The sequence below is a fragment of the Balaenoptera acutorostrata genome, chromosome 19 (assembly GCF_949987535.1).
Source record: "Balaenoptera acutorostrata chromosome 19, mBalAcu1.1, whole genome shotgun sequence".
NCBI classification, from domain to species: Eukaryota; Metazoa; Chordata; class Mammalia; order Artiodactyla; family Balaenopteridae; genus Balaenoptera; species Balaenoptera acutorostrata.
In genome coordinates this window covers 51,213,210-51,239,765 of record NC_080082.1, presented here as the reverse complement: position 1 = coordinate 51,239,765, position 26,556 = coordinate 51,213,210, and the positions used below count along the sequence as shown (strand labels likewise).

General features: G+C 38.7%; 1 protein-coding gene across 2 annotated transcripts; it reads left to right on the top strand.

The window, feature by feature from the left end:
- The first annotated feature begins 3,381 nt into the window (after positions 1–3,381).
- LOC103008283 (zinc finger protein 585A) lies at positions 3,382–25,798 on the top strand. 2 transcript variants are annotated; one of them, XM_007166786.2, is made up of 5 exons: positions 3,382–5,600; positions 5,881–6,078; positions 13,419–13,545; positions 17,326–17,418; positions 18,687–25,798. In XM_007166786.2, the coding sequence occupies exons 2-5, from the start codon at positions 6,001–6,003 to the stop codon at positions 21,017–21,019; spliced, it is 2,631 nt and encodes an 876-aa protein (XP_007166848.1). In that variant the 5' UTR covers positions 3,382–5,600; positions 5,881–6,000; the 3' UTR covers positions 21,020–25,798. The 2 variants fall into 2 exon arrangements, with proteins under 2 accessions (XP_007166848.1, XP_007166852.1); XM_007166790.2 differs by lacking the exon at positions 17,326–17,418.
- The last annotated feature ends 758 nt before the right edge of the window (positions 25,799–26,556 follow it).

Sequence of the window (26,556 nt, the reverse complement as noted above, 5' to 3'; positions counted from 1 at the left end):
ACGTTTCGCAAATATCACCCAGAATGGCCAGCCTCGGGGAGGGGATGTGTTAATTTCTTCTTTCTTGTAGCCATCCACAGGTGGAACAGGTTCCGGATGTTTCCCTGAACAAAGGCAGTGTTCCCCAAGGCAGGCCATTATGTGCAGACAGTATCCTTTTAGTGAACAAAAGCAGCGGAAAGCAAAGATTAAAGCAAAAGAAACAGAACCAACGTGTAGTCCAATTTGGCGCTTCCTTGTTACACTTTAACGAGGCTTCTCTGAGCCCTCTTCTGGACTAGACCTTATCCTTGGCCTTCTGTCCTTGGCCTGCTGAAGCCAGTTCAGCAAGAAGACTGCCAAACCAGTTTAACAAGAATCTCCCCAACTCTTGATACCTAACCAAGTTCCTCTTAGTAATTTTCCATCCACTGACTCCCTCGACCTGCCTATTAGCTATAAATCCCAAGCTGTCCCTATCGTATTTGGAGTTGAGTTCATTCTCTCTCCTACTAGAATAGACTCAACCCCTATTGCAATAGTCTGGATAAAGTCTTCCTTGCCTGTTTAAATTGTTCAGTGCAATTTTTCTTTGACCCTTCCATCCTCAAGGTCACCTCATGATCTGAAATGCCTACTGCCACTACAGCAAACACATACACATTCTGGGAAGGGGGAAGGAAGAAAAAGGTTGTAGAGGATAAAAAGTGTTGACCTCTCACTTGGGTCCCCTCTCCTCAAGCATCCCTCTCAGGAAATATCACAGAAAGTAGTACACAACACTTTTGCTTCCATCTCAGGGACCCAAACTTAAGCACACGGACACACCCAGCTGCAAGAGAGGCAGGATAATCCTTCAGCTGAGCACATTGCTGCTTCAATTAAAATCTGAATTCTGTTATTTAGGATAAAAAAGAGAGTATACTGGGTAGCATGTAGCTGTCTCTGCCACAGGTGGTGGGATTGAAATTAAGTAAACCATATAGGGGTTATTATAATTCAGATAAGAGAAAATTTATGTATTTTTTTCCAGCTTTATTGAGATATAATTGACATATAACATTGTGTAAATTTAAGATGTACAACGTGATGATTTGATACATGGATATATTGAGAAATGATTTCCATGATAAGGTTAGTTAACACAACCATCACCTCACATAATTACCTTTTTTTTAATGTGTGTGTGGTAAGAATATTTAAGATCTACTCTCTTAGCAAATTACAAGTATACAATACCGTATTGTTAAGTACTGTCTTTACAACTCCCACTCATAGTCCCCCAAAAGCAGGGGATGGGGGTGGGGATGTAATACAGTGCTGCAGTGTGCAGCCCTCTGTTACCCCGCACCCCATTACCAGGCAACAGTTACCCAGAGACCAATAATGCACACCGTTAGAGCAGCATTAGAGGTCCTGCTCAGCCATTGGTCGGTGCTGCCGTGGGCCCCTCCCCCAAGCAAGCAACTGTCAACAGGTGACCATTAGAGGGGCACTGAGTCAAACGTTGGGGGAGTGGGGGTTGTCAGGTGGAGAGTGAGGTAAGCGGGAAATCCAGGTCTTCTCCTGGGGGCCTGGAAGGCCTCGGGCTGGCGGGTGAGTTGGGGGGCCCAGGGAACAGGCTGGGGCTGTGTCCTGCAGGGCTCCAGAGCCCTTGCCAAGACCACCCACTGGCTGGGCCCAGACCCTGAGCTGGTGGCGGACCTCTCCCGCGTCCCTGCCTCTGCGACCTAATGGCACAGGCAGTCTGCATGGGAGACGGTCTGTGGGACCTGGCCCCCACTGTTAGGGCGGCCTGAGGAGACTGAGGGCCAGCTGGGTCCTGGGGGCCTGGTTCCCTCAGCGATGACAGCAGCTGGACAGGGTCTGAGGACCTGGCCCTGAGGGAGCCACCAACTGAGAACTGCCTCTTCAGCCAGGCCTGGGCACTGGCGGGAGGACCCAGACTGGGTGCTGGACGAACACTCCAGGGCAGGGTAACTGCCCACCCCCCCCCACAGGACCCCCTTCTCTTAGCCAGGCCTGGACCCTGAAGGGTGAAAGTTGTGCCTTGGGACCCTTCCCTTTCTTGTCAGAACAGAGAGTAACATTTGTTTGGTGGAGATTTATAGGAACATCGTTACCTGACTTTGACCTGATCTCAAGAACAGAGGATCTGACACCAAGAAGCTTCCAACAACTAAGCACACCCCTCCCTCACCTATCCTATAAAAGGGCTTTGTTGAAAGCTTTCAGAGAGTTTGGGGTGTTTTTAAAGGCATGAGCCACCTATCTCCTTGCACGGCCCTGCAGTAACGCTTTCTCTGTTCCAAACTCTGACGTTTTGGTATTGTGTGACCTCACTGTGCATCGGCACACGGACTTGCGTTTTGGTAACAGGAGGAGTGTTAGCTGCTCCAGAATTTCCATATAGGAGAAGCTAAGGGAGCAGTCAGACTGGACTTAAGGCTTCATTTATATATTAAGGACATTGTTATTACTTAGATTTTAATTTACAAATAAATAAAAATAGCAGTTTTCCTTAAGTGCTTTTAGTCACATGTTGACCATCTTAAAGACCGTTATTAATTTTTATTATTGCTGCCTACTATTGTTTTACTTGCAGTAGTTAAGGTGAAGGCTAACGAAGATTAATGGGGATTTATCAAGTCTCCATTTGCCCCACCAGCCCTTCAGAAGGTGACAACTTCCTATGGCTGTATCTCTCTGGAAAGGATAGGACTACTCTGAGTTCTACCCTATTTCCCCCAGTTCCTTCTCGCGTTAAGGGCTGTACCACCTTTCCTGCAGCGGATTACCCATTCTGACATTTCTCTGTTGCCAAGTGGCTTCGTCCAGGGGCGGACCTCTCTATTCTCCGAAAAGTGGATTGTAGCACCCTGACTTTCCCCCCCCTCATCTCCTGGTGGTTTCTCCTAGGATCCAGCCTTGGTACATAAGACGTTTGTCCTTCTCCCTTGGTGACATTTTTCTTTCTGGCCCTCCACTTTCCTGGTGGTTTCTCCAAGCAGGTAATTGCTCTCTGCACGGTGCTGATTCCTGAGGGGCAATTTAGGTTTTCTAAACATAACATGGAGCTCGGGACCCCATCTCCAATACCTTCCTCCTCCCGGAAGCCCACCTAGACCAGGACCACACTCCCACATGCTCTGTGGCAACCCCTGCCTCGCTCTAAATACCCGCAGGAGGCCTATTCCTTCCCTGTACGGAATGGATACGCTTCCAAGATGGCGGCCCGCACGCAGAAGAACACTGGGTGCAGCCATGTTCTCTGCCCAACAGCGCCTCTCAGGGAAACTGCGCAAGGTCCCTAACAAAGTCTCTTCGTCGTGTGACTGTTGGCGGAATGCGGCTTCCAGGGTAATTCAGGGCATGCGCAAAACCAACGGTCCGTAAGGTGCTAGAGGCCCGACTGGAAGCGGAAGTGGCTCTCGGAGGCGTTTTTGCTGCTTGTGTCAGGAGCATCCTCACACTTTAATTCCGAGAGGTCTCTGAGGTGATTTTGGTTGGTCTTGATTAGGAATTCTGTGGGGTCAATGATGGAAGGCTTGTCCGTGGAGTTAGTGATGGTGGTTTTGGGATTCAGTGGTGGGGGTTGGGGTCTGTGGCGTCGGTTGTTGGGTGTCAGAGAGAGGTCAGTGATGGGGTCCTGGGCAATGGTGAATATCTTTGAGATGAGTGATTGGGATTTGGGGGCCCAGTGATGGCAGTCTGTGGTCAGTGATAGAGCCTCGGGCGTCAGCATGGGGAATCTATGGGGTCTGTGATGAGCTTGCTTTTTAAATACTCACAAGCATTTTCTTTATTGCTCCCATTTCAGTGTTTGGGTTTTTGTTTTTTGAATTTCAGTTTATTTTTTCTTTGACCCATGAATTATTTAGAAGGGCATTCTCTATTTCAAATAATGCCTCTGGGTGACGCTCGAGTGTAAAAATTGCTTATGGCCCAGTTCAGGGTCAGTTTTCATAAATGTTACATCTATTACATAAAAACAATTGTGTTCTTTATTCATTGTATTGTATTGTTTCATATAGATTGCATTATACATATTATTTTGTCTGCTTAATTAATTACCGAGAAAGGTAAACTCACACTGGAAAGGTTATTTATCCACTTGCCCTTCCTTCAGCCAGTTTCTGCTTTATATATTTGGAACTATTATTAGGAACAGTTATGTGTATTTTCAATAATAGATATAACTAAATAACTCAAAAGATATTATAGCAATTTAAGCACCCACCAGCAACTTATAAAAGAGCTCATTTTCCAAAATGCTTTCCAGCATTTTAAAAAAAGATTTTACAGTTCTGAGGGAAAATTATGTCCGATTGGTCTAATGCACTTTCCTGTCAGTAATGTTGGCATCTTTTTGGTTAATTGCCATCTAAATTTACTTTTCTGTGAATTTTCATGTCCTTTGTCTTTTTTTCCCCCTGGGCTTTTATTTTTTTTCCATTTGATTGCTAGATTTTTTTTTTTTTTTAACATTAGGGATAACCTGTCATCACATATTGAAAATTTTTTATATATATATCTTCATTTTTATTTTTAAGCTGTATTTTAACATATAATTAGGAAATATCTAATCAGAAATATTTGTTTTTTCTTTTATAGTTTCTGGGTTTTCTCTCATGTACAATAAGATCCCTCTGACTCCACCAGAATGTTATACAAACGTATACTCCTAAAATTTATTTTAATATTCTTTGAGATTTTTTAAATACATATACTTAAAGTATTTACTCATGTTGGAATTCAGTCTAATGTATAGTGTGCAATGGGGATCTAGTTTGTTTTGTTCCAGGTGGAAGGCCAGTTATGTCAGCACCATTTATGCAATGAATGTCTTGTGTACACTCAATTGAATGTCACTTTTGTCACATACATAAATCAGTATTGTCTGGTCTGTTGTTTTACTTGCTTTGATTATATTGTTTTTTATATTAACTTTTAATATCTAATAGTGCATAGTAATTGTTAATATTTATTGCATGCTTCTTGTATTCCAGGGAGGTGTTGAGTACTTTGTAAGCATCATCTCATTTCATTTTCGTAACTCTATGAGGTAGACACTTTCATTCTCATTTTTGAAACTAAAGCTAAAAATAACTTATTCATTTTCTCGTAGCCAAAAAGTAGCAGAGCTGCAATTCAAATCTTCAGTAATGTTACTCCGTATCTCATGTTTTTTCCCATATTTTACCATGACTAATAACCTATCACAGGTTTTGTTAAACTTCATGTTCTCCACAGCACTGGTTCTCAAAGTATGGTTCCTGGAACAGTAGCATTAGCATCACCTGGGTACTAGTTAGAAATGCAGATTCTTGGGCCCTGCTATGACCTTAATGTTTGTTTCCCCCAAATTCATATGTTGAAATTCTAACACCCAAAAGTATGGTATTAGAAGTTGGGGCCTTTGGGGGATGATTAGGTCATGAAAGTAGAACCCTGATGAATAGGGTTAGTGCTCTTATAAAAGATACTCCACAGAGCTTCATAGCCCCTTCCACCATGTGAAGACACAGCTAGAAGGTGCTGGCTATGAACCAGGAAGAGAGCCTTCATCAAAACGTGATCATGCTGGCACCTTGATCTTGGACTTCCTAGCTTCCAGAACTGTGAGCAATAAATTTCCGTTGTTTATAACCTACCCAGTCTGTGGTATTTTGTTAGAGCAACCCGAATAGTCTGAGACAGGCCCTACCCTAGACCTACTGAATCACAAACTGTGGGAGTGTGGGGCTTTTTAACTATATTTTAACAAACCCTCCAGGTGATTCAAATGCACACTCAATCCTGAGAACCACTGTCCTGTGGTGTCTAGCTCAGGAAACTACACCTTGGAGTTCCCTGGAAATGTTTATGTGATGACTGACCATGTGGACATTATCTTTCCAGGGAGCCCCTGGGTCAGATCTTCCTCCAGACTCCACCTCACCTCTCCTTAGCAGCTCTGCTTGGGTTTACAGATGTCCGCCAAACTTTAGGCTCCTGAGAGAATAAAAGTTGAGACCCAGCATGACCATGCCAGCTAATTGGACCTCTCACCAGAAATCCCTGGGCCTGGCTCCAGAGGAACATGACAGCTCATGTGAGGTGAGGAGGAGGAATTCCAGGGGGTGGGAATTCATTCTGGGAGAAGTTTGATCTTTACAACAAAGTTTTGTGCAAAGATGATATCTAAAATTATTCCCAATGTTGTTTTTGGTGTTTGTTTTATTTTGTTTACCATATTAACCTTGATGTCTAAACCCATCAATGACAGTAAAAGAACTGAAAATTATGAACATAGATTCAGAAATCAAATATATTAACTACTCACAGCAAAACAATGTTCAAAAATAATCTAGAAAAATAACATCTCAATTTAAAATCTAGATGAAATGGGTGAACTTCTAGGAACATACTAAATTTCCCATCAAATCTTTAATTACCGTTTACCACGTTTTCATTTGTAGGTGTTAAGATTTTTACTTAAAAAATTCTACTTTTAATAAAATTAGGATTGCACCTTTGGAGAGATTTGTTTGCATTGATTTTATTCTGCTTTTGGAATGTTAACTTTGTGTATGTGTGCAAATTTTATGTTTAATATTTCTGAATGTTACAAAGTCACTTGAAAAGAATGTTACAAAGTCACTTGAAAAGAATGTTTCCAGATATAGACTTTGTTATCAATAAAATATGTAGTTAGCAGGTTTTTACAATGTAGCTTATTTTTTCTTCTTTATCTCCTGGAGCTGAGAGATATTATTTAAGGTTTCCCACCATGAATATATTTCTATCTGTATTGCCTATAGTTTCTGTTTATAAATTTTGATGCTATGTAATTTGGTACAGTGATAGTAAGGACGTCTCAAGTTCATTTTGGATTGTGTCCTTGTCCTGTTTAATATTTTTTCTCTAGAATTCAGCTCTGTCTGATATTAAGATGGAGGCTTTTATTTCCTTTTTGTTGGCATATCCAAATATGCCTTTTGCTTATCCTTTTACTGTCAGCCTTTGGAGTCCTTGTGCATTTCTCTGTACAGCAGTGGAAAGATGCTTTTTATGTTACACTTCTGATGTGGATGTTTCTTTTATGTATCTTTCACTGTATACTCTGTATTTTTTGCTTTTGTTTCTGTGTCATTCTGGTAATTAGGAGGGTTTAGATTCTTTTTTGTTTGGTTAGTTCTCTTAGTGTCACCTTTATCGCATTAACTTTTTGAACTAAATCTTTTACTCTTTTAGACAATATCTATTAAATTTGTACTGTGAATAATGATGAGTTCTATACTAGTACTTCAAGGATTCTTTTGTTTGTTGGATATTTTTATTAAACTCTTTTTTTTTCTATTTTACTTTAAAAGTCCTTATTTCCATTTCATGTTGCTTACTTGTCTTAATCTGCTCTTGCCCCTTTTTGTGTTTTCATAGAATGTTTTTATTGCTTTCAGAGAGACCTTCATTTCTGTGCTTTTTCTTTCTTTTTTACTTCTTTACTGAGTTCTGCCATTTTTTTTCAAAATAAATAACCATTTTCTTAACCTGTTTTTCCATTATTTCTCCTTTGGACTGTTATATCCCTATTTATTTCATTAAGTAGTTGATTGCTTTAGTGAATTTCTTGAATTCATGGTGAATGTGTTTTCTTTTATTGTGTGGCAATTTATTTCTAGCATGTTCCTTTTAATCTCTCTCTTTTTTTTTTCATTCTTTTTGCTTATAGTATCTTTGTACATTAGGAGATTTTTATTGTTATCTTTGAGTAAGAAGGATTTTCCTGGACAGATTGTTTATAAGAACCTCATTTGGTGTGGAGTCAAAGCTACGAATATGACATCTTCTTGATTCCCCATTTAATTATTGATGACATAGGGTTTAGGGGCCAGGGTTTTGGTGTGAGTAGGTTGTGAATATGTAAGTGTATAAAAGAGAAAAATCAGAGCATAAATATTTTTTTCCAGTATATAAGGAACATTTTCAAAGAAATGACAATGTTCTAAGCCCCATAAACAGAATCAACACATCACAAAGAAGCAAACTGTAATCTCTGAACATAGTTAAATGAAGAAATAAAAAAGATAGCTTTCAAGCATCATAATTTTAGACATTAGAAACCACAAGTATCTTTAATACTTATCTTTAATAGTTTCTTTATCCCGTCCTTCCTGCATGCTCATTCCCTACCCTGAGTTCAGTGACCTGCTCTGTATATTCAACTCCTGAATCATCATCTCCATGCTAGCTCTCTATCCACCTGCCTAGTGTCCATCCTTGTATATGTCTTATCACTTAAATCTCAGTATGTACAAAATAAATTATTTCTTATCTTTTTCCCCCAGCCCCCTCCTCTAGTCCTTAAATTCATCTGTGACCTCAGAATCTACAGCAACACAAAACTGATAACTGAGAGTTATCTGAGTCCTTTTTTCTCACCTTCACACTCGGTATCACTTTTACCTCCTTAATAATTAGTATCAATCTCTTCTATAGCCTTACTACAGCCTTACTTTAGATAAGTAAGAAGTTTGTATTCTCTCACCTGAATTGTGCAGTGGTTCTTGTGACTTATTTTCTGGTCTTGCCCATTTCAAAATGCTCTGTTATGAGAATAAACTTTCTTCAGTATATTTTTTCGATGTTTTATTTATTTTGAAATAATTATAGATTCAAAGGGCATGCAGAATATAGTACAGAGAATTCTCCCATAAATTCCAATTTATTGTGATGCATGATTCTTTTTATTCATTGCTGAATCCAATTTGGCAGTATTTCATTTAGGATGTTTGCATCTAAGTTCACAAGAGATATTGGTCTGTAGTTTTCTTTTTGGTACTGTCTTTATAGTGTTTTGGTATCAGGGTAATAATACTGGCTCCCCAAAATTAGTTGGGAAGTGTTTCCTCTTCTTTTAATTTCTGGATGGGATTGTGTAAAAATGAGACTAACTCTTCTTTAAAAGTTTAGTAGAATTCTCTAGTAAAACTATCTCGGGACTTCCCTGGTGATCCAGTGGTTAAGACTCTGTGTCCACTTCAAGGGGCACGGGTTCAATCCCTGGTTGGGGAACTAGGATCCTGCATGCTATGTGATGCGGCAAAAAAAAAAAACAAAAACAAACTATCTGGGCCTGGAGACTTTTTTTTCCAGGAGCTTTTAAATTATTAATTTAATTTAATTTAATGGTTTATGGGATTATCAACTTATGTATTTTATAATGTTGAGTTTTGGTAGTTGTGGTTTTTGAGGAATCGGTCCATTTCTTCTAAGTTGCTGACTCTATTAACATAGAATTTTTGTATTCCCTTATTTTTCTTTTAATGGCTGCCAGATCTGTAACGATATTCTTTCCTGACATTGGTGATTTGTATCTTTTTATCTTTGTCAGTCTGGTTGACTACTAGGTCAGTCAGCAAGATGTATCAATTTTATTGATTTTTTTCAAAATAGCTATGTTGTGTTTTATTGATTTTTCTCTAGTTTTTTTTAATTTTGTTTTCAATTTCCTTGATACCTGCTTTCTATTATTTTCTTCTTTCTGCTTGCTTTGGGTTTATTTTGCTTTTCTTTTTCTAGTTTCTTGAGGTAGGAATTTAGATTATTGATTTGAGACCTTTCCCCTTTCCTTTTTTAAAAAATTGAAGTGTAATTGATGTATAACATATTATTTTCAGGTATGCAACATTATTCAATATTTCTATATATTGTAAAATGATCACCATGATAAATCTAGTTATCATTCATCACTACACATAGTTACAAATATTTTTTCTTGCGTTGAGAACCTTCAAGATCTCTCTTAGCAACTTTCAAATATACAATCCAGTATTAACTATAGTTATAGTTACCATGCTGTGCATTATGTCCCCATGACTTATTTTATACCTGGAAGTTTATACTTTTGACCACCTTCACCCATTTTACCCACCACCCGCCCCCTGCCTCTGGCAATCACCAGTCTATTCTCTGTATCTATGATTTCAGTTGCTGGTTTTTTTACATTCCACATAAAGTGAGATCATACGGTATTTGTCCTTCTTTGTCTGACTTATTTCACTCAGCATAATGCCCTCAAGGTCCATCCACGCTGTTGAGAATGGCAAGATTTCCGTCTTTTTTATGGCTGAATAATGTTCCAATGCATATATAAATACCCATTTTCTTTATCCATTCACCCATCATTGGACACTTAGGTCGCTTTCATGTCTTGGCCATTGTGGATAATGCTGCTGTGAAAGTGGGGGTGTGTATATCTATTCAAGTTAACGTTTTCATTTCCTTTGGATAAATACTTAGAAATGGAATTGCTGGATCATATGGCAGTTCTATTTTTAATTTTTTGAAGAGCTTCCATGGTATTTTCCATAGTGGTTGCACCAATTTACATTCTTCCAATAGTGCACAAGGATTCCCTTTTCTCCACATCTTTGCCAGCACTTGTTATTTCTTGGGTTTGTGTGTGTGTGGTTTTTTTTTTTTTTTTTTTTTTTTGTTACATTCTGACAGGTGTAAGGTGATATCTCATTGTGAATTTGACTTGTATTACCCTGATCATTAGTGATGTTGAGCACGTTTTCGTGTATCTGTTGGCAATATGTATATTTTCTTTGGAAAAATGTCTTATTCAGATTCTCTGCCCATTTTTTACTTGGATCGTTTGTTTCCCCTTTTCTATAAATTTCCCTTTCAGCATCCCACAGATTTTGATATAGTATATTTTCACTTTCTTTCAGTTCTGTGTATTTTCTAGATTTCTTTTGAGGATTCCTCTTTGACTTATAGGTTATTTAGAAGTGTGTTGATTAATTTCTGGATATTTCCACACTTTCCAGATAGCTTTTGTTACTGTTTTCTAATATAATTCCTTTAGAGATTTTTCTGTTGTCTTTCTGTTATTGAGTTTTAGTTTGATTCCATTGTTTTCAGAGAACATACTTCATATTATTTCATTTCTTTCCAGTTGAGATTTATTTCACAGCCTAGGGTATGGTCTGTCTTGGTCATTGTTCTATGGATGCTTGAAAAGAATGTGTATTCTGCTGTTGTTGGTTGGAGTATTCTATAAATATTGATTAGATCCTGTTGTTTGTTTTTCTATATCATTGATAATACCCTGTCTATTATTTCTATAATTTGCTGAATATGGGCTGTTCAGGTCCCTATAAATCCCTTTTTTAAGTGTTTGACCCCAGGTGGAAATAGCCATTCCTTCAATTATGCATTCCCAGATTAGATTTTTTTAATATGGAAGATCATGTTTTTTAAAAAACATTTTACTATGAAAAAAATGTAAATGTGTTCAAGAGTAAAGAGAATAGTATAAGGGGCCCTTGTATCTATTGTACTTATCACTCAGCTTCATTAGTGAACAACATTCTGTGATTCTTATATTATCTAAAACTACCCTCCTCCCCAGCTGCTGGATTTTTTAAAAGTAAATCCCCAAAACCATTTTATCTGTGACTACTTTGATGTATATCGCTAAGAGACGAGAATTCTTTTTTTCTTCCTTTTTGTTTGACATAACCATTAAGCCATTATCACACCTAAAGCATAATATCAATAATTCCTAGGTATCATTTGATACCCAGTTATTATTTGAATTTGAAACATGCCATAAATATCTTTTTAATGTTGGTTTGCTTTAATTAAGAGCCAAACATGGTCCACAAGTTGCATTTGGTTAGTATGACTCTGAAGTCTCTTTTAATAAAGAAAAGATTCTCCTCCAAATTTTTTCTGCTATAATTTATTTTTTGAAGAAACAGGTCATTTGCTGTCTTCTGGATTGAGCTCATGTTTTGGTCTTGATATTGTTCAACATATTCCTCTATACTTCATATTACCTATGAATGATTTGTTGGATCTGGAGGCTTAATGAGATTCGGGTTGTATTTTTCTTTATATTTGGTAAAAGTACTTAATGGGTGGTATGAAATTAATTACTATATCATGTCAGGAGGCACATAATACATGGTTATCTCTCTTTTTGTGATGTTAAAATTGATGAGTGGATGCCAGTGTTATTAGCTGACTCATCCATTTTAAACTTCTCTTCAGCCTTTCACCTGAAACAGTTGAGCAACCCTTAATGATTATTGTCTAAACCCATTATTTCATTAGGAGTTATGAGATGATGCTATTCTAATTCTATCCTAACTTCTTCATTTATTAGCCAGAAATCATTTTGTAAGGAACTGTTCCTTATCATTTATTTGGTTATTCTGCAATACAGATCTTATACAAAAAAATGTTTAATATAAATCTGACTACCTTAATTACCTTTACTTAAAGTGGAAAATTCATACTTGTTCTATGGGCAAACTATTTTTCCCATAACCACCTTCCTGGCTTGTCATGCAGACTTCTCTTCATTTACATAGAGCTATTTGCTATTCTCCAAACTCATGTATTTTCCTATATCCACACCTTTGCTTGTCTTTTCTGGGAAATGACTTTCCTCACCCCCCCCCCCCCCATTCTGTGTTATACTTCTCATCTTCCACCTTAAATTCCTCAACTAATAATAAACTTACACCCTCATGTAGAATGTATTTTTCCTTTTTGGGGACCTCAGTGTGTTCCACATAGAGATTTACTTTTTGACACTTTAGTGAACTTGTGTTTTCTTTTTCTTTTCTTTTAAAACATAGGTCTTGTTTATTTTCCAAGTCTTTTAAGTTGCTAGAAGGTTAGAAACATAAATAATTCATATCTGTGTTCCCAAGGCTAGCATAATGGCTGGTCCTAAATTGCTCAGAAATTGTATCACAGGTCATTCATCCAGTTGTTAGAAGACTACAAGAGAGCCTATTTCAATCTTCAGTTTTGAAAAACGAGTAATTGACTGACCATAGTATAGAACAATAGCAGAAATTCTTTACTGGATTTCTTTCTTCCATAAAATATTATGTAAAACTAGATATTTAATATACACCCTATATGCAATACCATTTTTTAAAAGTTCCTGGATTACACAGGTGTATTCACTTGTCAAAACTTCAAACAGTACTCTGAGGATTTGTGCATTTCATTGTATGTAAAGCTTGCCTAAAAAAGGTAAAAAAATGTTATACTCTACTTAATGATTTGCATTCTGAAGTATTTAGGAGGAAGTGTACTGGCATCTATAGTTTACTTTGAAATGCACAAAAAAGTAAGATGCATTCATGAATGGGTAAAAGGATGGGTAAATGTGTGGTAAAACAAGTAGAGTAAATTGTTAGGGATAGATTCTAAGTGGTGGTTATATAGGTTTTCACTATACAATTATTTAAAATTTTCTGTGTGTTTGTAAAATTTCATAATAGAATGTTAGGGAAATGGGGGGTGAGTTTTTAAAAAGAGGAGGTAAATTAATAACAACAAAACCTAAGTTCCATATTCCTAAATATAGTCCCTCCATCCCCCAAGACTAACTATTCATGCTGAACAGGAATGTGCCCTTACAGGGATCAGTGTCCTTCAGGGATGTGGCTGTAGACTTCAGCAGAGAGGAGTGGCAGCAGCTAGACCTTGATCAGAAAAACCTGTACCGGGATGTGATGCTGGAGACCTATAGCCACCTGCTCTCAGTAGGTAAGCACAGTTACCTGAGTGTCTGAAAGAAGGGCCCCACTGAGAGTGTTTTTATTCTCAGTTGCTGAATGCTGTGAGACACCTGACCTATATGATGGTTTTGTCCTTGATTTGTCCAGGCTTCTTTATCCCTTTTGGGCACTCTGAATTTTACAGTTGACCCTTGAACAACACAAGGGTTAGGGGTGCAGACCCAGCACAGTTGAAAATTCACATACAACTTTTGACTTGCCAAACACTTAACTCCTAATAGTCTAGTGTTGACTGAAAGGCTTACCAATAACATAAATAGTCAATTAACGTATATTTTGTGTGTTATACGTATTATATACTGTATTCTTACAATAAAGTAAGCTAGAGAAAAGAAAATGTTATTAAGAAAATCATAAGGAAGAGAAAATACATTTACTGTACTGTATTTATCAATACTGTAAGCTTATGTCATCTATTTATAAGGTGAATCGTCTGTCAATGCCTACATCAATATTGTCTTAAATGATACAAAACACTGTAGATGTTATATATATTACAACACTACACATCAAAAATGAAAAGGTAATGTGAAAAAGAAATTCGTATTTATTTATAGGTGTAATGAATGATTCACGTATTGATAATGAAGAAGTAGCAATATGATTGCTTTATGGTAGCCTAGTGTAATTGATATGATGGTTTCATGGTAGCCTAGCCTATACACTAATGAATAAAGTGTTATAAAATTTTTATGGCATACAGTATTATAGTCAGATTCATAATGCAGTATTGGAAACATTGTTAAATTAAGAAAAAACCACTTAACTGTGATGATAGGCTGATACCCAGTTTCTCTAATTACAGAGAGGCATACTGTACAATAATGCAGTTCTTGGAAAACAAAGTTATAAGACAGTAAGAAAACTAACACATTATTAATTTTATATTAAATGTCACTCACCTTATGCCTATGTAAGGATAGGCTGTCCACCTCAATACAAGTCTTGTACATGATGTTCTAAGTGATGAATACTTAGTCAATGATGATGACAATGACACACAAACTCCTCATACAGTTCTTGCCATACAGTTATTAGATTTTCACAGGAAGACACATGTATACACAACAGATAAGTTTATTAACTGTACAGCATGATGATTCTTTACTGCTTTTTAAGTGGAAGTGGATCATCATGAAGGTCTTCATCCTTGTTGTCTTCACATTGAATGGGCTGAGGAGGAGAAGGAAGAGGAGGAGTTGGTTTTGCTGTCTCGGGATGGCAGAGGTGGAAGAAGTGGGGGAGGTGGAAGAGGGGAGGCAGGAGATACAGGCACACTCGGTGTAACATTACGGAAATACATCATAATTTCTAACTTTTTTGCTTTTTCATTTCTCTAAAAATATTTCTATACCATACCAATTCTTCTTCCACCATTTGCTTTAATTTCAGTGCCCATATCATAGAAAGGTCCATGTGGTAAAAGAAGTCAAAAGCAGTCTTAAGTAAATCTGAACCCTTCTGCCAGACTGTCTAATGTCAATTTTGTTTTCTGGCACTGCTTCTATGTTTTCTTTCTAATCATCTGGCATTGGTTCGAAAGCCCTTAAATTCATCAAGCCTCTGCTGTGATGTCTATTAGCTCTTGAATTTCTCCAAGATAATCCTCCACACACTCACCCCCACCTTTTTTGCCTTATTCACAATGTCTTTCTTGATTTCCCTTATTTGCTCTGTTGTAAATCCTATGCAGTCATGCACAACATCTGGACACAGTTTTTCTGGCAGGAATTTATTGTTTCAGGCTTGATGGCTTTCATGGCTTTTTCTATAACAACGATGGCATCGTCAGTGGTGTAACCCTTCCAGCCTTTTATGATGGTCTCTCTATCAAGTTTCTCTTCCACAGTGTTGACAATCCTTTCCATAGACTACCATGTGTAATAAGCCTTAATGGTCCTTGTGACCCCCTGATCTAGGGGCTGAATTAGAGATGTTGTGTTTGGGGGCAGGTAGACCATTTCGATGCCTTTGGTGTTGAACTCATGGGGTTCTGGGTGACCAGCGACATTGTCCAATATCAAAAGGCAGTCCCTTACTGGCTGGGTACTTACTGACTCCAGGGACAAAGCATCAATGGAACCAATTCAGAAAGAAAGTTCTTGTTGTTCAGGCCTTCTTGTTTTACAACCAAAAGACTGGCAGCTGGTGTTTATCTTTTCCTTTCAAGGCTTAGGGGTTAGCAGCTTTATAGATAAGGGTTGTCCTAATCATAAACTTGACTGCACTTGCACAAAACAGGGGAGTTAGTTAGGATTTAGGTTCCTGTCCTGGTGCTCACTTCTCTTCCTTAATCCTTTGTGGCATTTTTTCCAGAATATGGCACTTTCATCTGCATTAAAAACCAGTTCAGGCAGATATCTTTTTTCTCCTGAATGATTTTCTTAATGACATCTAGGAACTTATCTGCTGCCTTTTGGTCATCAGAAACTGCTTCTCCTGTTATCTCTTTTTAAAGTCAAACCTCTTTCTAAAATTATCAAACCATCCTTTACTGGCATTAAATCCTCTAGCTTTAAGCCCTTCACCTTCCTTTTGCTTTAAGTTACCATATAATGACTTTGCTTTTTCTCAAATCATATTAGAATCTATAGGTATGCTTTTTAAAAAATATTTATTTATTTATTTGGCTGTGCCAGGTCTTAGTTGCGGCATGCAGGATCTTCGTTGTGGCATGCAGGATCTTTAGTTGCACATGAACTCTTAGTTGCGGCATGTGGGATCTAGTTCCCTGACCAGGGATCGAACCCAGGCCCCCTGCATTGGGAGCGTGGAGTCTTAGCCACTGGATCACCAGCAAAGTCCTGGTATGCTTTTCTTATAACAATCCTGTACCCACATAAAAACTACATTTTTAATACAAGATAAAAAAAAATGTTTCTCAGAAAGTGCATGGTGGGAATTCCCTGGCAGTCCAGTGGTTAGGACTCCATTCTCTCACTGCTGAGGGCCCGGATTCAGTCCTCCCTAGTTGGGGAACTAGGATCCCACAAGCCATGCGGTGTGGCCAAAAAAAAAAAAAAAAAAAAAGATGCAGGGTTTTTGTGTCTGCTGGTATATGCTTCATGAATTTCTTTTTTTTTTTTTTTTCTTTTTACAGTGGTTTTTACACTGAATTCATTTATCTTGAAATGGCTGGCAACAACAGCTGCAGACCTCAATCAAGCAATTCAGCTTTTTCTTGTAATGTCATGACTTTTCTCTGTTCTTGGGAGCATTTCCAGCATCGCTAGTGGCACTTAGTATGTTAGTATGGGTCCCATGATGTTATTCAAGGTTTATAGTATTGCAAGGAACATGAAAAATATGTGAGAACCCAGAGAGATTACTTTTTACTGCTATACACAATTTACTGGAGAGAGGGATTGCTCATGAGGCAATGATTAGGACATTTTAAGTGGATATTTACAGCACTTGAGCTCACTGCAATAGCAATAGGAGGTGGCTACAAAATTCACGACATACCTAACTTTTTAAAAACATTTTTGATATTTCTAGGTTATGAAGTTTGTCTGAGTTTTTTCAAATTGTCACAGATCTCCAAAAGATTTTCCAATATTTTCAGTAAAATCCATTTATAAGTTGTACCCATGGTTCAAAGCCCTGTTGTTCAAGGGTTAACTGTACTCTGTTCTCAGAGATACACTGTTACTTTCCTGTAGAACAAAGCCTCATTGAACAAGAATATTGATTGGGCTCTGTAACACAATTAGCTGGACCCAGACCTTTTATCATTTCTCATGAACAGGGCATCAAGTTCCTGAAACAGAGGTTTTCATGTTGGAGCAAGGAAAGGAGCCATGGGCATTGCAGGGTGAGAGCCCACATCAGAACTGTCCAGGTGAGTGAGTGTGACCCAGACTGATGGGAGACAGGGAAGTAAATCTCAGCCATCTTGAGAAAGACTGGCATCTTTGAAATGCTATTAAGATGACTCTTCTGGAAGGTTCTGATTTTTTTGTGTTATTTGAGGACCCTTGATATCGGCCTCTCAAATAACTAAATGCCTTCTATAAAAATGCCTTTGTCGTTTCTAACTGTCTTCTTCCTTGGCTTTTTGGCGTCTGGATCACATGCCAATCTGCCTCAATAAATATTTTCTTTTTTTCTTGGTTATGCTCCTTTTCTCTAACATTCTTTTTTCTTTCTGCCTTCTGCATTGTCCGAGATTCATTCTTTATGTATTCAGCTATTCATGGATTTGCTTTCTTTAAAAGTTACTATATGTCACACACTCCCACTCCTGCTAGTCCTCTTTCATTTCTTTCTTTCTCATTGTGAGATGCTGTGGAACTTTATCTCCAATCATGCGCTCTTCCTTTTTTCTCCATAGTCACTGACTTAAGATTTCTCACTTTCCCATTCCCCATGTCTTTCATCCAACTGATGACTTAGGGGTCACTGTTGCTTAACCTTTAGGAGTACCTTTCTGACTTCCTTCCAAGGTTGCTTCAGACTTCACACTGACTGGGGGCTCTCTGCCTGGTTGGCTGACTTTTGAAATTGCTTTATTTCTGTACTTCACATGATGAGGTTTGAGTTTAATCATGTCTTCATTCAGGACACACTATCATCATCAGTATGGGTAAGGATTCTCTATTATTTTATTTTTTCGATTTATTCATTATTCCTTCTTTTCCCCATACTCATCTCACTTCCCATCATAGGCAATTGTTTTATATGATAGAAACATATTTTTAAGTTCATATTTAAAGTGACTTGGGGTATGTATTATTAGTTTATATAAATATTATTGTGCTATATATCTTGTTCTTTGCCTTTTTTCACTTCCTGGCACAGTGCATTGAGTTCATAAAGTTTATTTTCTAAATAAACTGAATTGTATCCCAGAATGTTTCCTATCACCACTATCACCAAGTCTTCTCAGCCAGTGATTCACCCTCACCCTTTTCACTGTGTTCAACCTGGATGAACATATGACCCTCTACTCTTGCCTCTGCTAGCTGCTTTTTGAGCTAAAATCATCTCATTCTCCTTTGAGAAGGAGAGTTTGGGTTTCAAACCTCACAGAGAATTTCTGAAAAACTTCTTTCTACGTTGAGAGGAAAGGTGATGCTACAAGTGACGTTTTATTGTATTTTATTCTAGAAGAATTGTGGCAGATTGATGACCAGATAGAGAGCTATCAACAAAGAGAAAACAAATCTTTAAGAGATGTTACTTTCATCAAGAAAATATTGACTATAAAGAGGGATTATGAATATAAGGACAGAAAAATAATTCATGTGAGCCAAAACATTCCTTCCCCAGAGAGACCTCATCAATGTGACTTATATGGAAGTGCTTTAAGCCATAATTTAGATTTACACGGTCATAATAGAAACAGTGGATCAAAGAACATTAATAAGATTACTGAATATGGTAAAATTTCTTCCTATACTAAACATGAGTGTACTCCAACAGGAGAGAAATTATGGGGCCATAATCAATGTGGAAAAATCCTCAGCTTTAAACAAGTACCCTGTCAACATCAGAAAAGTCATACTGGGGCAAAATCTTATAAATGTGCTGAATTTGGAAATATCTTCACCCAGAAGTCACAACTCAAGGTACATCTGAAAGTGCATACAGGAGAAAAACTGTATGTATGTATTGACTGTGGGAAGGCTTTTGTACAGAAGCCAGAATTCATTACACATCAGAGGACTCATACTAGAGAGAAACCCTATAAGTGCAGTGAATGTGGGAAAGCCTTTTTCCAAGTATCTTCTCTTTTCAGGCATCAGAGAATTCATACTGGAGAAAAACTCTATGAATGCAGTGAATGTGGGAAAGGCTTCTCTTATAACTCAGATCTTAGTATACACCAGAAAATTCATACTGGAGAGAGACACCATGAGTGCAGTGATTGTGGCAAAGCATTCACGCAGAAGTCCACACTCAAGATGCATCAGAAAATTCATACAGGCGAGAGATCCTATATATGTATTGAATGTGGACAGGCCTTCATCCAGAAGACACACTTGATTGCACACCGAAGAATTCATACTGGAGAAAAACCATATGAATGCAGTAACTGTGGGAAGTCCTTCATTTCTAAGTCACAACTGCAGGTACATCAACGAACTCACACAAGAATGAAACCGTCTATATGCAGCGAATATGGGAAGGTTTTCAACAATAGTTCCAACCTCAATACACATAAGAAAGTACAAACAAGAGAGAAATCTTCCATATGTACTGAGTGTGGTAAGGCCTTTACGTACAGGTCAGAGTTGATTATACATCAGAGAATTCACACTGGAGAGAAACCTTATGAATGCAGTGATTGTGGAAAAGCCTTCACTCAGAAGTCAGCACTCACAGTGCATCAGAGAATTCATACAGGAGAAAAATCATATATATGCATGAAATGTGGGCTAGCCTTCATCCAGAAGGCACACTTGATTGCCCATCAAATAATTCATACAGGAGAGAAACCTTATAAATGTGGTCATTGTGGGAAATCCTTTACTTCCAAGTCACAACTCCATGTGCATAAACGAATTCACACAGGAGAGAAACCCTATATATGCACTAAATGTGGGAAGGCATTTACCAACAGGTCAAATCTCATTACCCATCAGAAAACTCATACAGGAGAGAAATCCTATATATGTCCTAAATGTGGCAAGGCCTTCACACAAAGGTCAGACTTGATTACACATCAGAGAATTCATACTGGGGAGAAACCTTATGAATGCAGTACCTGTGGAAAAGCCTTCACCCAGAAGTCACACCTCAATATACACCAGAAAATTCACACTGGAGAGAGACAGTATGAATGCCATGAATGTGGGAAAGCCTTCAACCAGAAATCAATACTCATTGTGCATCAGAAAATTCATACAGGAGAGAAACCCTATGTCTGCACTGAGTGTGGAAGAGCCTTCATCCGGAAGTCAAACTTTATTACTCATCAGAGAATTCATACTGGGGAGAAACCTTATGAATGCAATGATTGTGGGAAATCCTTCACCTCCAAATCTCAGCTCCTGGTGCATCAACCAATTCACACAGGAGAAAAACCATATGTGTGTGCTGTATGTGGGAAAGCCTTTAGTGGCAGGTCAAATCTCAGTAAACATCAGAAAACTCATACTGGAGAAAAGCCCTACATCTGTTCTGAATGTGGGAAGACCTTCAGACAAAAGTCAGAACTGATTATACATCATAGGATTCATACTGGAGAGAAACCTTATGAATGCAGTGACTGTGGTAAATCGTTCACTAAGAAATCACAGCTCCAAGTGCATCAACGAATTCACACAGGTGAGAAGCCTTATGTGTGTGCTGAGTGTGGGAAGGCCTTCACTGACAGATCAAATTTGAACAAACACCAGACAACGCACACTGGAGACAAACCCTATAAGTGTGTAGTCTGTGGGAAAGGCTTCGTTCAGAAATCAGTTCTCAGCGTGCATCAGAGTATTCACACTTGAGAGAAACATTCTGAGAAAACCTCAGTGAGATCAGATTTTATTTTACATTATGGAATTCGTGCAACAGAAAAATATGCATATTATCGTAACTAGAAATGCTCCATCAGAATGTCACACGTTACTATACAGAAGAGGACCTCTGAAAGGACCCTGAATGGGAGGACCCCTTCCCATATTGTCACCAGCCTCAGTAAACCTTGGGACATTCATACTGAGAAGGAACTTTGTCAGTTCGGTACATTAGAAGAAGGCTTCTCATGAAAACTGTTACGGAACACTGTTACCAGATTCTGCACTGGAAACATTATGTGAAGTCATGTTAATGATAATCCTGTTTACTGTGGAATAGGTAACATGCCAACAAGTTGAATGGTAGAACAGCATAATATACACGATAACGATAAACCCTAAGTTCTGTGAGATGTTTGTTGCAGAACACATTGCCTAACAGAATTTTGTGTCATTCTTCTGTTGAATCAAACATGGTCTGCATATCTAATCCCTCATTGCATATTTTTATCAAGAAAGGGATGCCACAATAAAAAAATTATGTATACAGATATAAACCTCAGAGTGTATGTTGACTCCCCCATTATCCTCTAGCACCATGAATGGTAACCCCCCCTTATTAGCCACCAGTAGAGTGTTTTCAACTTTCATACAGCACATTGTCTTCTGACCCCTAAATTGCATTTAGACTGCCTATTCGTGCTACCATTATCTCCCAGACTTACCCTTAATTAGCCCCCAGTATAGTGTCCTGTGAACTCCCATTACCTTCAGGAAAGCTTCTGAAGTAAGAATGTTCAGGCACCTCAGTCAACTCTTCACCTCAGTCTCTCTTTTGTTTTTATAGTTTTATAGTGCTTCCAGCTCATTTGCCTTCCTTAATGACTTGACCTTTATAATGACAATAATGAATCAATAACTCATTAAAACAAATCCCAACATACCTTCACTGTGTTCTCTCTACCCATCTTCATTCCATGCACTCCTCAAGGACCTTCTCCCCCATTTGCCTCAAAACACATCAGGTTAGGTCCTGCCTCAGGGCCTTTGCATTTGCAGTGCCCTCTTCAAAGAGCACAGTTCCTCATTATATCTGTGTGGTTTACTCCTTCGTGTCTTTCTTCCAATGGCATATCTTCACAGAGGCCTGTCCTGCCCTTTCCTGCCTGCTTGGCTTAAAATTCCATCACTCTCCCCTTCCTCCTTTATCCTCTCCATAGCACTTATTACCATGATGCCCTGTATATTTCACTTATTTGTCTATGGTTCCCACTCTAGAATGTTTTTCCCCGTTTTGATCACTGTTGTGAACCTAGACCCATGCCTGACATAAAACAGTCCTTCTATGAGTGCACGTTGTGGAGTGTTGACCCTGCTCATCCCATGACTTCCCTTTGATCCTTTCTGTATTGCAGCATAAGATGCTCCGATGGGGAGAACCAACTTGTCTAAAACACACAAGGCTTTTTCACCCCCAGTCTTTACCTGGGCTGTGCCTCCTTCCTGTTCTAAAAGTTGTAACATCATTGTAAACCTTTTGCTCTGATGCCAGCCCATTTAAAGAAAGGACTGAGGCACAGGAAATCAGTCCCACATAGATGGGACTTGATGCTTGATGTTTCAGGATTCCCTTCAATGATTCTTAAATACCACAGTCAGCTCCAAAATGATCACAAAAGAGCCCACTCACTCTGCCCGAGCATGCACAGTCCTGCCTTACCCCAATTGCACCTTGATGGGGCACCCCGTAAGCTGACCTACAGACCTGCTTATCATGCCCTGACAGGTATGCCCAAAGCTAATAATATGGAGAGGCCAAGAGCAGAGAAGGGTTGACCTTCCTTAGAAGTTAGGTGTGCAACCTAAGACTGGGGCAGCAGTGGTCTCACAGATGCATGCAGAGGGTCTGATTGAAAGCTCAGCTGCTGGGTGGCCAAATGAACCAGCAAAATGGTTCCTTCAGGTCAGTCCACTGGCAACGCTGAGAGTGGAAAACAGTTGGGTTGTACAGAAATGTTCTCACCTTTGTGAATAGCAGCGTGAGGGTTGAGAATGGGGACAGAACCTGGTTAAGGGGACAGGTCTAAGGATTTTCCTGTAATCCCCTCACCCAAATTGGGCAGTGATTAGTGACATATCAGATTACCACACCTTAAATCCATGTCTAATCCATCATTAGCTCCCCTTTATCTCACCCCTTCACAGTATCTGATGAGCCACTGTACACCCTTCTCTATGTTAGAACAGTATCTAGTGACCCACTACCCCATTTTACCTCATTCAGCACTGCTTCTGGGGCTTCACGCAATGTTTTATGACCCACCATTTTCCCCCAACTTAGGACAGTGTTTGCTGATCCTGCAGGAGAGTGTCTGGAGATCTCTCCATTACCCCCTTCTTAACCCACCCCAGCACAATGTCTGGACACCCTCCATTATCCCCCTTTGACTTTACTCCATCACTGTGTTTGTCACCTCTTATTACAGGAAATAGTATCTGGAGATCTTCTCATTACCTCTTCCAGTTACCTCCAGCATAATGTGTATTACTTCACCCCATTTGTGAAACAGTCTGCTAACCTCCATACTCCCCGTTTATTCCCACTTTCACCTAAATAGTAACTGATGACCACTTATTACAATCCTCAGAGTAGGAAACCATGATATACCCCACCTAATCCAACTTTTAACATTATCTCCTGATTCTTTCATTACACCTCTATCAGCATGGCTTGTGTTTCCCTCCATTTGTTGTCCATCACAATGATGGTGACCAGTTATCTTCCATTACTCCACCTAGCAGTGTTTGTAACCATCCCCAACACAGTATGTGGTGACGCCCCCGATACTCTCTCTGAACACTGGTGTGTGCCATTAACCTGCTTCCCTATCCCCAGATAAGGGCAATGACTGATAAGGCACCATAAACTTCACATTAGCTATCTCTGTAGGACCCCCATTAACAACTGGCACAAAGTCTGTTGGTGCCCATTACCCACTAATACAGATCTGTGGCTCTTCCATTAAATCCAGATAATATCTGCTATTTCCCTATTGGCCCCCAGTAACACAGTGTCTACTGATTCCCCGTTGCCCACATTGCTTCATGAAGCCACTTAGTGTGGCTACTGCAAGTCCCCCAGTGTTGCTTCTCCAAGTCCCCACTGTTTGCCTGGACAGGAACCCTGGTGGATGGAGAAGGGATGAGGATAGGGTCCTAGCCTCATGGACACCCTCCAGGGAATTGTTGGTCTGGAGTAGGCTGGGAAGGATCTGGGAGACCCAGGAGATCACAAACAGCTTCCCATTTACTACGTGAGGAGTGAAACAAGCAGAAGAGTGAAAGCTGTCGACATGAATTAAAATCCAGGTGCCAACCCTGATGCTCAGTAACCTCCCCCGAGCCTCAGTTGCCTCACCTGTAAAATAGAGTCATGGAGGATGAAGTGACTTAATATGGGTCACTTGAGGGGAGTAGGGCTAGTGGAGACCAATGAGAGGGTCCCTGTTGTTAATGATATTACTAGTTATAAGTTGACACAAGACCAACCTCTGTATGGCTGTACCAAAACCTCACAGAGGGAAATGTGTTATTTTATTGTAAGTTACTTTCAATTATTTCTCTTTTATATTTACTGTGACATAATATTATAGTACTGAGATATTTTTAAAGTCAGATTTATTGAGGTATAATTTACACACAGTAATAGTCACCCTTAAAAGTGTACAGTTCTGAGAGTTTTGACAAATGTGTACAATCATGTAATCAACACCACAACCAAGAGAACAGTTCCTTCACTCCCCTAAATTCCCTCCTATCCCTTTTTAATCAATCTCTCTATCCACTCCCAACCCCTCGAAATCACTGATCTGTTTCCTGTTTCTATAGTTTTGCCTTCTTCACCTGTCATATAAATGTGTGTGTATCCATATATATGTAAAAATGTGTCTCCTTTGGAGTCTGACTTCTTTCATTTAGTGTATTTGAGATTCATCCATATGGTTGTATGAGATACAAATGGAAATATGCTGATGAAAAGACACTCAACATAATTAGTCATCAGGAAAATGCAAATTAAAACCATAATGACATACCACTACACACTTATCAGAATGGCAATAAATAACACAGTACAAAAGTTGGCAAAGATGTAAAGCAATAGACACTTTCATGCATTGCTGATGGGAATGATATACAATGGTATCTCCACTCTGGACAAAAGTTTCACAAGTTCTTATAAAGTTAACTACATACTTATCCTATGACCCAGCAATCCCACTTCTAGGTATTTATCCTGGAGAAATGAGAAATTATGTATGTACTTGAATGTTCACAGAAACTGCATTCATAATCACCAAAAGATTGGAAACAACCCAAATGTCCATCAGTGGGTGAATAACTAAACACAATGTAGTACATCTATACAGTGGAATACTACTCAGCCATAAAAAGGCTGATTTATGACACCAGAGAAAGGAATGATTCATTGACACAAGCTACAACATGGATGAATCTCAAAAGTATTATGTTTTACCGTGTGATAATTTAAATTATGTTTGATAAAAGACTTTTTATTAGAAATTAGATTATAAATATACATAATTAGATGTGTACATTAGTTATAATTTTATACTGCATATCATTATATATTATAATAATATTGTATATTTGTAATATAGTACACTGTAATACCATTTATTATTGTATATTCCTTATTACAATAAAAATGTTTATTTTATATGAATGTAATATGTACTGTATGATTATATATTGGAGTATGTAATTTTTTCTATTTTGTATATCAATCTTTCACATAAAATTTCAGTTATTTGTATTTTTACATGTTTACATTTAATGTTTATAGTGTAAAGTTATAACTATAATAAAAGGGGCCATAGGGTCTGAAGAACCTGCAGTTGTAGCTGGTCAACGTTTTTACTATCTGTCAACACGCCCATTCTGGCTGTTCTTAACATGGCTGAAGCTTGTTTCTCTTTGGGCCTTTGACTGGCTGTGTTCTCTGAGAGCACTCTGCTTCCCCAGTGTCCATGTAGTTTGCTGTCCTCTCCTGTTTGGAGAGTTCACACATACACACACCATTGTATATGAAGTAACACACTTCTTGGGGTCACTTCCTATTTTGTACTATCTTTGTGCTGCAAGTACCACCGTCTGACCTAATATTAAATGTTTCTTTTTTTGATTTATCATCCCTCCCTCCCCACTGGACCATCACCCTCATGATGTCAGGACTTTGTCTTTCTCCTGCTGTGTCCAAGGCAGCCAGCATGGTGCCAGCACAAAGTAGAAACTCAGTACAAATTTGTTAAATGGATGAATGAATGATAGCAATAGCAGTGAGGTTGACCAAGTGCTGCACACAGTGAGCTAAATTTGTGGGGAGGAAGGAGAGGGTAGGAAGGTGGGTTGGTTATAGGTCCTCTAATTTGAGATTTAATTCACCTCCCCATGCCCTGGCACAACCACGCCCTTTCTCCCCTGGCCATCCCATCCTTCCACTCCCCAGC

What these genes read in the sequence shown, in the direction of transcription:
- LOC103008283 (XM_007166786.2), top strand. Translation starts at nt 6,001, where the DNA reads ATGACCATGCCAGCTAATTGGACCTCTCACCAGAAATCCCTGGGCCTG. An exon ending in AACATGACAGCTCATGTGAG is followed by an intron (nt 6,079 to 13,418) that starts GTGAGGAGGAGG and finishes GTGCCCTTACAG; the next exon opens with GGATCAGTGTCCTTCAGGGA. An exon ending in TAGCCACCTGCTCTCAGTAG is followed by an intron (nt 13,546 to 17,325) that starts GTAAGCACAGTT and finishes TCTCATGAACAG; the next exon opens with GGCATCAAGTTCCTGAAACA.